Source organism: Haliaeetus leucocephalus, unplaced genomic scaffold, assembly GCF_000737465.1.
Source record: "Haliaeetus leucocephalus isolate CR32 unplaced genomic scaffold, Haliaeetus_leucocephalus-4.0 Scaffold473, whole genome shotgun sequence".
Lineage (NCBI taxonomy): Eukaryota > Metazoa > Chordata > Aves > Accipitriformes > Accipitridae > Haliaeetus > Haliaeetus leucocephalus.
The window spans coordinates 3,347,858-3,358,455 of NW_010972909.1; the positions used below are offsets into that span (position 1 = coordinate 3,347,858).

Consider the following 10,598-nt stretch of genomic DNA (forward strand, 5'->3'; position numbering starts at 1 on the left):
GAGTAGTAAGAAAAAGAAATGACAGTTGAAATGCCCTAGGATGTCTTTTCCCTACATTCAAGATTTCTGTGTGTCCAAGACAGGTGTTAGTTATTGGCCACCACAGTTCCTTAACATCTTGAAACATCAGGCGTCTCCTGACCGGAGTGCCGGGGCATGTCTTTCCTAAGGCACTAAGGCAAACCGGCCTCTCTTACTTCACTACTAACTGCTACAGCCGTGCTGACTGGTTTATGACCCGGGACACTGATCGCCTAGCCCCAAATGCCGGTAACTCCTGTAGATGCCAGCAGAAGTTGAGGTGATGGAGCACGTTGCAAACTGCGGCCTGTAAAGCTTATCCCAAGACTGGATTTTAGTAAATCCCACAGCTGGCGCCTCTTTCTGAGGGATTTACTGTGAGCAAGTGGCACTTCTCTTATGTCTCTATTCTGCCAAAGTGAAAGGGAGGAGGAGAGAAAAGGGTGGGTGTTTTGCTGTTGAAAATGCAAACATTTGAGAAGAACTGAGGAGTGGACTCCTTGGCTTTGTCTGCAAGTGTGCAGGCTTCCACTCAAGCCGAGATGGCTGCGAGCGGACGAGTCGCTTGGGACACCTAGGCTGAAGTCTCCAGCTCGCCACTGCCCTGAAAACCCTTCATTGTCATACATGAGGGAAGCACGTCTCTCTCCAAAAGCAATGCTCAACATTTTTCAGCAGCAACGTCATTGTTTCACGAGCTGGCAAAAAGATGGAGCTGAATTAAAAAGTCCTAATGGCAGGGAAAATTTTATGGCAAAAGGCTGGTCTGCGTTGTTTGCAGATATTACTAAGAGAGAAATTTTCCGTGTTCTCCCCTAAGGTTAAACAGTAAAATGAAAAACTGTAAAGTAAGGGTAGGAAAGTTGCCAAAAAAGGGAGGCGTTGAGAGGGAGGAAAGAAAACTTCGCCATTTTATAGATGCAGAGCCTTAAATAAAACTCAAAGCTTTCAATCTGCTGAGGCCCAAGTGTGGGACCAAGATCTGACATGAGAGACACTACGGTTAAAACAGGAAAGGAAATTTTAATGTCTATGATGTGCTTTCTTTTTGCAGAAACAACTTTACTTACTACTCACTCAGCTTCAGGAAGCTCATTTTGGAAATAAGTGGTTTACTTGAATTGTTTGTCATAGGAAAGAAAGACTTTGTCACCAGTACAAAGTGGAAAGGGTACGTACTTACCTCCAGAAACGACCTTGAGACTGTGCACTGCTTGAAAAGCCACTGCCCAGTTATGAGCATAAAGGTATACTATTACTCCAGGTTTGAGTAAGGCCTTGGCCTCTCACACCGAAGGATAAGAAGATCAGTAAATATATGGTATGCCCCCCTGCAAAAGGATATAGCAGAATTACCTTAAAGTGTGATGATGTGTAGTAACAGAGTTGTCCAAGAGTGGGCTCTCGGTCACGCTGCTGCCATACATGCCAGAGTTTAGCCAAGCCGAGCGGGCTCGCCTCTTTTTCTTCTCTTGTTCCTTACGTTTTCCAGGCTTTGCTTTCTTTTTCTTCCCCGATACCTTCAGGGGCTGCTCCTTGTAGGTCTGTGATTTGTTTGTCTCCTGAGTTAGGTATCTGCCCTCATCTTCACTACCAAATCGGACAGGGTAGTTCTTCGTGTTGGTAGCAGGCTTAGGGTTAGGTGAAACCTCTGAAGTTGCACGGATTTCTGCAGTGTTGACACCTTCAATTAAATTTTGAAGGAATATTCTTCTTCGTAAGTCTTGGATTGACTTGCCCTTGTCATGCAATAGCTGGTGCTCTGATACAGCCCGTTTGCTAAAGAAAGAGAAGAGAGGAGGGGGGAAAAAAACCATTTAGGAACTGGTTATTGCCCAGTACTTGGCAAAGCTCCTCTTTCCTCTGGCAGTGGTGGCCACAGTGACTGTGTACCAGCTCTCAGGCTTGGAGACATCCAGTTAAGTCAGACTGCTGGAGCAAGTCCTGCTTCTCAGAGTAGCTGCTCCCTACAGAGAAGGGAAAGACCTAAGCGGGTAATAATTCTCAGCTGACCGATCACACACCACTGGACCTGGAGCGGGATTAGTCACCGCTCTGTTCTAGGAAAGCATTACAACTCTTAATATATCACCCTTCAGGCAGTAAAAGCAGGAAGGCAGTTGTCAGAGATAGGAAAAATAAAGGGTCAGATAATGCAGCATTGCCGTCAAGCAAGAGAGGGAATAACAAGTACTTGTATTGAAGCCGGAAGCAGTGTTTATACAGCATCATTCTACTAATTTTCTTCTGCTCAGTCATGTACTTCAAAAACATAAATAAGTACATAAAAGTGCATTTCATTTCTAAATTTAAATAAGTGCATTTGCAGGAGCGTAATGGAAAAATGTTTGAATTCGGGTGCCTAAGACATAGGCACTTCAGTCCATAATGAGCTATCCAGAGAGGCAGCCTGAGCATCAGCAGGGATGAGCCTCAGCCGCTCCTGTTGATTTTACTGCTTGGCCACTTGTGTCTAATTATAGTTTTAGATGTCTTTCCAGTATTCCTTTAAGCATGATCTTTTGGGGCCAAATTTCTTGTCTGCTGCGCTCTCTGAGTTTTACATTAGCCCTCTTCACGGGATCTTCTTCAAGAGCATCCTGGTTTGTTTGTGTGGGTCTCTGGTACTTCTCCAGAGTTCGTGACCTTTTGGTTCACTAACCTCTGTCTTGTTTTCGAGGAACTGGGAGATGGTTAACTAGCTGTCTTTTAGAGATGTCATACTGACAAAGAAGGTATGAAATGGCTGAGGAAAGAAGATACAAGTGGCACCTGGATAATAAATACCCGTGAGAAAATACATGCTTTTTCCTTGATGTGGGATAAACACACAGCTGCACTGTGAACCACAGAAAGAGCGCAAGCTGGGATTTTAGCTGTGTTCCCATGAATGCTATAATACAGTTTATCCTTCCAATTGCCCTACTTCTGTGTGCAGAGATTGACTATGTATCCTCTCATCTTGCAACAGGGTACTGCATGTGACTGAATTCTTACTGGCCAAAGAAAATGAATTCACTGCCTTGCCTGTCGTATAATCATTTGATCAGTTAGCTGGATAAGAAGTTGTTGCTGCATATGGGTGAAATGGGAGAAGACACATAACTGTGAGTGAATATTCCTTCCTTCCGTCCCATCTCTAATTATCCTGCTATGTTACCAGGTTTCAAAATGTGGTGGACAAAGTTAGTATGCTAAATGATTGGGAGTGTTCTGCACTTTATCTTTCTCAGTCCCTTCAGCCAAACTCTTGAGATTTGTGATTTGATCAACAGTAGAGCTATGTGAAATTAGCAACTTCAAGTAGCATTGGTTTAAGAGCATCCCTTTCACTTTTTGGTAGAGCTGCACTTTTTGACTATTGGGTTCAAGTGATGGGTTCAAGTGTTACTACATCTCTATTACTCAGTGTAAAATTCAAACAGCAGCTTTCCCCCGTTCTACAATGAGACGGAAAGATGACTGTTGATTTTGCATTAAGTCATACAGTAGGGATACTTGCTCAAAATCAGGCCTAGATATACTCAGGTTTGTGAGCACACATTTGACCAGACATTGTCTATGTTTTAAGTGTCCCCAAATCAGTTTTGGATGACTTCAGGCTTTAGGGCAATTTTTTTATGCCCTTCAACTCAGTGTCCCTAAGCAAAGATGCAATGTGATAATACTGAGCTGAACCCATATTGTTTTTCTCTTCAGTGCAGCTGTGACCATTAACACAAGCTCAAGATCTCGCCCAGGAGAATTTTATTGAGCTGTGCACTCCCTGAAGCTCTCCAATAGCCATCTCTAACAACCTTCTCATTAAGGGCAGTCTGATTTGCAAGTACGCTAATAAAACTAGCACCTTGGACTCCTCTGAGTGGCATACTTCTGTGCTGCTTGTCAAGCTGTCCGTTGTAGCTCACGTTACATTCCTAGCTTCAGTAATCTATTTTCCCAGGACATTTGCATGGGAAATGCAGTTCTCCTTTCACTCTTCCAGTTTATAAAAAAGCATACAAAATCTCAGTGCTTTACTGAGTCTAAAACAGTATGTCTCATGTGATGAGCAAAGCTTTCCTACTGCCTCTTGTAAACTACCAAGGATAATTCCTTTTATCACAGACAACCTAAAGCTGCCTTAATCCTGTAATGTGTATTTGGTCAATTTACCCACTGTGACAAAATCTTGAATCTCTAAAGCCTGTTATTAAAGTACTCTTGATTGAAAAGCTATTCCATTTTACAGAGCTGAAACCTAAAGATTTGGTTCCAGAACACACAAGGCAGCCAAAGAGCATTACAAGATCTGCATCTTGAGTGAGTATGCATTTCCAAAATAATGCAGGGATTGACGTGTGAAGGGTTAGTGTGCCAAAGAGGGTGGGTTTTTGTTTAAATGTCTGTATGATATTTAGCACTGAGTCTGGCCCCAAATAACATTCTGGTCTTCCAGATGATTGTATAACATTACGTAGTGTTACATTTCACGTGACTTTTATTACTCAGCCAGACTTAAGGATTACATTTTGCCTACTGACTTCCTTTGTATGCTCTAGATCAAAAATCTCCTTAAACCAAAGAAGATGTGGTAGATACATATCTCTTTGACCTTCTGCCTCGGTTATTCAAACTCCTATGTTTGTAAATAGGGGAAAAATCCTTGCTCAAGAAGGCTGATGTAAGAAGTGCTTCATAATGGAGGTATCAACAATATCTCACCCACACACACAGAGTAGGAAGGCAATGGAAACTGGAATGATTGCATTCACATATTGGGTACGATATGTAAAAAAATATTAGGCTGTTAGGGTTAAGATGACCCACTAGAGGTCCCTTCCATCCTTCTATAAAATGCACCTCTCATTCAAGGAAAAAGAGTCTGTACCCAAACCAAGAGCAGTAAATGCTAAGCTTACATGTGGTAGGCACTTTTGAGAGAAGGATGTTGATGGTTTGTATTTGACCTGAGTGTCCAAACTAATTACCGTATCTGAGTACCCTATGCACATAGGAGACTTAATGTCTCATTATGGGGAAAACAGTAGAAATCCATGACTCGTGACTATCCTGACTTCATGTACTTCCAGATAAGCTGTTCTTTTTAGGCACATTCCTTCTTCATTTTTTTTTCCCTAGATATCTAGCATCACTGAGAGCCAACATTCTTCAAGTGACAACTTTCTGTCTCAGAGAGTTGCTCCTATTTAACCGTTATTATCCCTGACTATTCACATTGGGTTCTATCGTAAGTTTAGCAAACTAACTGGAAAGGATTCAGTCAGCTCTCTGTCTGGATTTTGCAGGACTGAGTGCCCTTGCCACTGGCTCCAAAGGGAGTGAAAGCTGCTCAACCTATCTCAGGGTTAGGAAAAATATTTTGAATATATCTGGGGACACGATGCTACAGTGTCTGGGCATGCTGATAAAAATATCTAATTTCACTTTCAGGCATTACTAGGTTTCTCAGAAGTTCTTTAGCAGCTAAAGCATTTCTATAACAAATAATATGTCTGGCAATCTTTTCTTGGGACAATTTGCTATTGCTTTCCATGGGAGATTTGCCTCAGTAAAGTCTGTAGAACCAGGCCTATGTCATTTTGATTATTTTTGCATGGCTATAATAATGTGCTTCAGTATTTTCATCCGTTACTGGTTTAAGCCTTTGACTGAAAAAAAATATCTCTAGGCTTAAGTGAGTTATTAACCATTAACTCTAGGAATGGTTTGTGGTGATATTAAAACAGGACACATGTTTGAGTGTGGTGTCTGTGTTTGTGCTGTACCCACAAACAAAACTATGTGAATGCCACTAACTGACAGCTGACCAGTTTCTTCTGTGTGTTTTACATGCCATAGCAAAGAGGGAGCTGAGAAACGCATTTGGACTGTTTAGCTTCCACTTTCCCCCCCCGTCAGGGCAGAATGGGGATGTTGGGAAGACCTCTAATCCTGACCTTTAAAAACAAGTGTTAGAACAACGCTAACTTCAAAAAGCGAGGTAGTATTTCTTAGCAAATCTAACTTTTTTAAAAAACAAATTTGGCTTAGATCCAGTTCAGAGTTTCCTAGCCAAGAAAATAACAGCATTTGACTGTACTTTAATTATTTATTTATTTTTTTTATTTCTGAAACTGAAGTTTGGTTCCTCTATATGCAAAGAGAAGAAAATGGTCTCAAATGGAAGAAATAGCTCAACAATAGCTTGCAGGAATACACAGCAGCTAAATGTTAATGAACTGGGAAGAGTACACTGTAGCATTATCAGCAATAACATGTTCTACACAATTTGCTGTAGGAGATTTGTAATAGCTGTCTGCCTGGTGCCAAAATTTAGGTGTGTCTGAAGTCACTTCACCTGGGGGATTTTTTTTGTTGCTTAAATGGCAGAGGAAGTGCTATTTGGAGATCTTGTCCTTATGTATGTAATAAAACATTTACAAGGAAACCCATCTGAAACTGTTTGCTGTGTCATGTTTCCCTATAAGCTGTGATTGGATTTTCCAACCCTCTTTCTCCAACCTGATTTCCTTTTGAACTTGGTAACAATACAGCCCTCCACAGTATGACTGAGGTGTTTCTTCCTTAGAAAATCTGATGCAAGTCCAGTGAAAGCCAGTGAGTTAGATGTGTGAGACAGCTGCTCCTACATCAGCCCAGTGGCTTCTCTTCTGCACTTCGCGTAGGGGGATTAGTATAAACCACGGTGATTATTTTGGAAGGAGCAAAAAGGTCATTTCCTGAACAGACTCTCTTAAGTTACATTATCATTTATCACAAAATATGCTTCTGTCTCAAGTCAGATACTGGACTCCCTTTGGATTTTTTTTTTTTTTCCCCTGAAGTGGCAGAAATCCAAAGGAATGGTTCAGTACTTCAGTTTCACGACAGCCCTCGCTACTGCGTGTTTCCCCTACCCTTATCAATATTGGCGCCATGCCAGTGCCGAAGAAGACTATGTCATTTAGTGCGACATACAGCAGTTTGATAAAACGGGATGCTCCCTACCAGGAGCCTCCCTGGGCGCAGAAAGGTGCCCAGGCATTAGCACATGCTGGACAAGCGCAAAGTTGCATCGCTTCTCCCCTCGGCAGAAGAGACCCTCAGCTTTAACATCTCCTTCCCAAAAGCTACGTAAGGTCAGGCAGCTGAAAAGCTGCCTTTTCCCTGCTCCAAAGCCCTTTTGCCTTATGGCTTAGGCACCACCGGTGAGCACCTGGGGCAGGTAAAGCGGAGTCGCTCCGCCACAGAGCCAGCCCGGGGTGGGGGGGTTGTCCGGCCGCCCCCCTCCCCACCCACACTGTCACCGAAACGGGGGGGGGGGGGTAATTAAAAAAAAATAAATTAAAAAAAAAAAGCGAAACTCACAGTCTGCGGCTGATCCCTTCTACTGATCTCCCGTAAGAGGGCACGGAGTAACTCAGGAGAAACACTGCGAAACTCCACTGCTGGAAGAGTTTAGTGAACATTGTATCCGCCGGGTCTTAAAACCTGCAAGGAAAAGGGAGATCAGTCCCGAGGGACAGATGCGCCAGCGCCGACCTCAAGCAGTCCCCGCTTTGGGCTCTCCCAGCTCCCAGGCTGGGAAGAAAAAACAAACTTCGGGAGCTCTCGGCAGCCGCTCACTTCTTCCAAACTTCGCTCCGTCTCTCTCCCTTCCTTGCTGTCTGCCTCTCTCTCCCTCCCTTCTTCCCTCCCTCCCTCCCTCCCTCTCTCTCTCTGCCTCTCGCTGCCCGGAGGCAAGATCTCTCTCAATATTAGTTAAAAAAAAAAAAAAAAGAAGAAAAATCATCTAGCTCCTATTTGAATCGGGTTGGAGAGCGCGTCCATTTGTCTCCCTGAGCCCCGTTCAGCTCTAGTCCGCTAAGCCGCTGCCTCGGGGCTTTCTGTTACAGGAGAAGCCCTCTTTGCAGATAAGGAAAGATTCCCAAAAGTCAGCTCAGCTACCCTCGTCTCTGTAAACACACACACACACACACGGAGATTCAGGAGGAGGGGGTGGGGAGGGGAATGCATCTATCCATCTGTCTTTAAGTATACCTCTGGGGGAAAAAAAAAAAAAAAAAAGTCAGGTTCACGTCCTCTGCTTCCAGAAAGTTGGGTCCCCAGCTGTGACAAGGACAGGGAACTCCAGCAAAGAGCGCTGCCGAGCCCGAGAGGTCTCAGAGCCCGGGGAGGTTGAGGGGCTGGGCAGCGCGCTGGGCTCCGCAGGTTGGTTCGGGCTGGAGCCTGCGAGGTTCACACGCTCGGCGGCAGGCTCCGGGAACCCTGCGGGAGGGACGGAGGGGCTTCGCAAAGAGATGGCGCCCGAGGAACATGTGCGGAGAGAGGGAGAGCCCGGGCGGGATACCCACGGCCGAAAAGGAGCCGAGAAATCAGCGCTGACCGGGACCGGGATCAAAAAAAGGAGCGAAGAAAGGGAAACACCCGACAGCACATGCACTCGGCAGACCCTGAGGACTCCGGCCAAGCTCTTCGCATCTTCTGCAGCCCGGTTCCCCTCTGCCTCCCCCCCTCTTCCACCTCTCCCTTTTTGTGTTTACCCCCCCGGGTCAGCGCCTCCCCTGCCGCGGCACAGGGGCAAGGGCAATCCCCCCCATCAGCGGGGGGCACTTTTTAGCTCAAGCCCCCCCAAAGCCCAACCTGGGAGCTTTGCCGCCTTGCCTTTCACACACCTACCGTTGTTCGTCGCGGTGCCCCTATTAGCTGGAGGGTTGATTCCTAATGATGTTAATTGTGGGCTAGGAAGGGGGGGGGGGGGGCTAAGGGGGAGGGCTGAGGGAAGGACTCGCCGTCTATGAACACAGGCGCTCCGGGCCAAAAAAGTAAATTAGTGGAAAGTTTTCTCCTCCTCCTCCTCCTCCTCCTCCTCCTCTCCCTCTTTCGCCTTCCACTTTGCCCTCCGTCGAGCCGGCCAGGGCGTTGCAAAAAATCTGTGTCAGGTTGCGCTGCCGGGCGAGGCGGGCAGCGGTGCGGGGCTGCGGGGGGGGGGGGGGGGCCGGGGTGTCCGCCCCCCCCCCCCCCGATGGAAGGACCAAATTTTTCCATCACAGGAAAACACTGATGTAAAAACCAAAGGTAACACAATCCGCCCCTTTATACGGCCTGCTGGCGCAAGAAAGTGCCCCCGGCTATAACGAAGGAGACAGCCTGGGGGGGGGGGGGGGGGGGGGCCGCCCGGGCCCCCGCACTGCCCCGGGCGGCTCTTCCAAAGGGAACTACGGAGGATGGGCTCTCCCGCAGGCTGTGGCCCTGCCCAGGAGGGCAGCAAGGCACACCTGGGGACGCCGGCTCCGTCCCGTTAGCATCCCGGGAACCCTCGTCCCTCCGCGGCCGCGCAGCCGCCGCTCCCCGGGGAGAGGGGCCGGCGGGCACGGCCGGTGCCCCCCTTCTCCCCCAGGTACGGAGGGGTCGCCTGTTTCTGCTACTGACAGCCTGGTTTCCAGCAAATGTTTTCCCAACACCCTCCTGGCAAGCCCCAACAACAACAAAAAACCCCAAACCCAACCAACCCACCGAGGCTGGTTGCTCTTTCTCACCCTCTCCTCGTAGTAAGGAACGCTTTCTGGAGAAAGTTTCGTGCAAAGCAAACCAATTTTTTTTTCTACCTGCAGGTTATTTTACGTTAAACGACACTTGCTGCCACGATTTAAAAAGCCCAGCTCCCTAGCCAAATTTCATACCACACAGGCAAATAAAACTGAAAACATAAGAGCTGAAATAGAAATCATGCTGAAAACATTAAATCGTTTATGCTGTAAATAAATTCCCTGAACACCTGGTAGGCTATAAATTAAAATGTATAGCTAATAGACTTCTTTGATTTGCACTGCCCTTTCGACTAATTAAAAATAATTGTGAGATCCCCTGAAAACAGCCCCCACACACTCATAGGGCTATTGCTCACGGTAAAGGTAAAACGTCCATCAAATATTTTTAGAATTTCCTTTCCCCCATAAATAAATAAATTAAAAAACCCACCCCAACCCTTACAGACTCAGGAAAAATAAATAGCCTTTATAAACTTGGAATACAGAAGTTTCTTCACAATTTATTACTTCACCTTTTCCTTGAGTTACAGCCCTCTGTGCCTCTCAGAGATCACCCTGGCCAACAGTGGTTGATCTTCTCAGCAATCGCTTCCAAAACTATGTTCTATCCTTAAGAAAAAGAAAAAAAAGAAGTGAAATAAATCAAAAAAAAGGTAATACTTTTCAAAAGAAGTCCAGCCCTACAGAGTTCTTATTCTGCCTGCAACAGAGTAGTGCTAAATAAAGGGTGTTAAAAGCAGGTGCTTTTCTCCCTTGCTGCTCTTTTTATTATGAAGAACAGAAGCTTCTCCTAATATATATAGTGAGGGAGACCCTTCTCTATTGCTTTTATTGAAAAGACCAAACTTGTGACATCACTAACCACCTTCCTATGGCTGAGTTTGCCTCATCTCTGCCTCAGTGGGCTTGGGAAAAAAAAAAAAAGAGAGAGAGAGAGAAAAAAAAATACAACCCAACTATGGCTTTGCTAATATGGCAGGAACTGAGCAATGCCAAACCCGTTTAGGAGACTTACTATCATACCATGATACCGTGCCCCCCCCC

The 10,598-nt window shown here is 45.7% G+C and overlaps 1 protein-coding gene across 1 annotated transcript; it reads right to left on the minus strand.

Moving 5' to 3' along the window:
* Positions 1–1,215: 1,215 nt before the first annotated feature.
* Positions 1,216–10,185, minus strand: PTHLH (parathyroid hormone-like hormone). The gene is made up of 3 exons (XM_010575318.1): positions 10,067–10,185; positions 7,372–7,494; positions 1,216–1,800 (listed from the first exon to the last, which is right to left on the minus strand). The coding sequence occupies exons 2-3, from the start codon at positions 7,470–7,472 to the stop codon at positions 1,374–1,376; spliced, it is 528 nt and encodes a 175-aa protein (XP_010573620.1). The 5' UTR covers positions 7,473–7,494; positions 10,067–10,185; the 3' UTR covers positions 1,216–1,373.
* Positions 10,186–10,598: the final 413 nt, after the last annotated feature.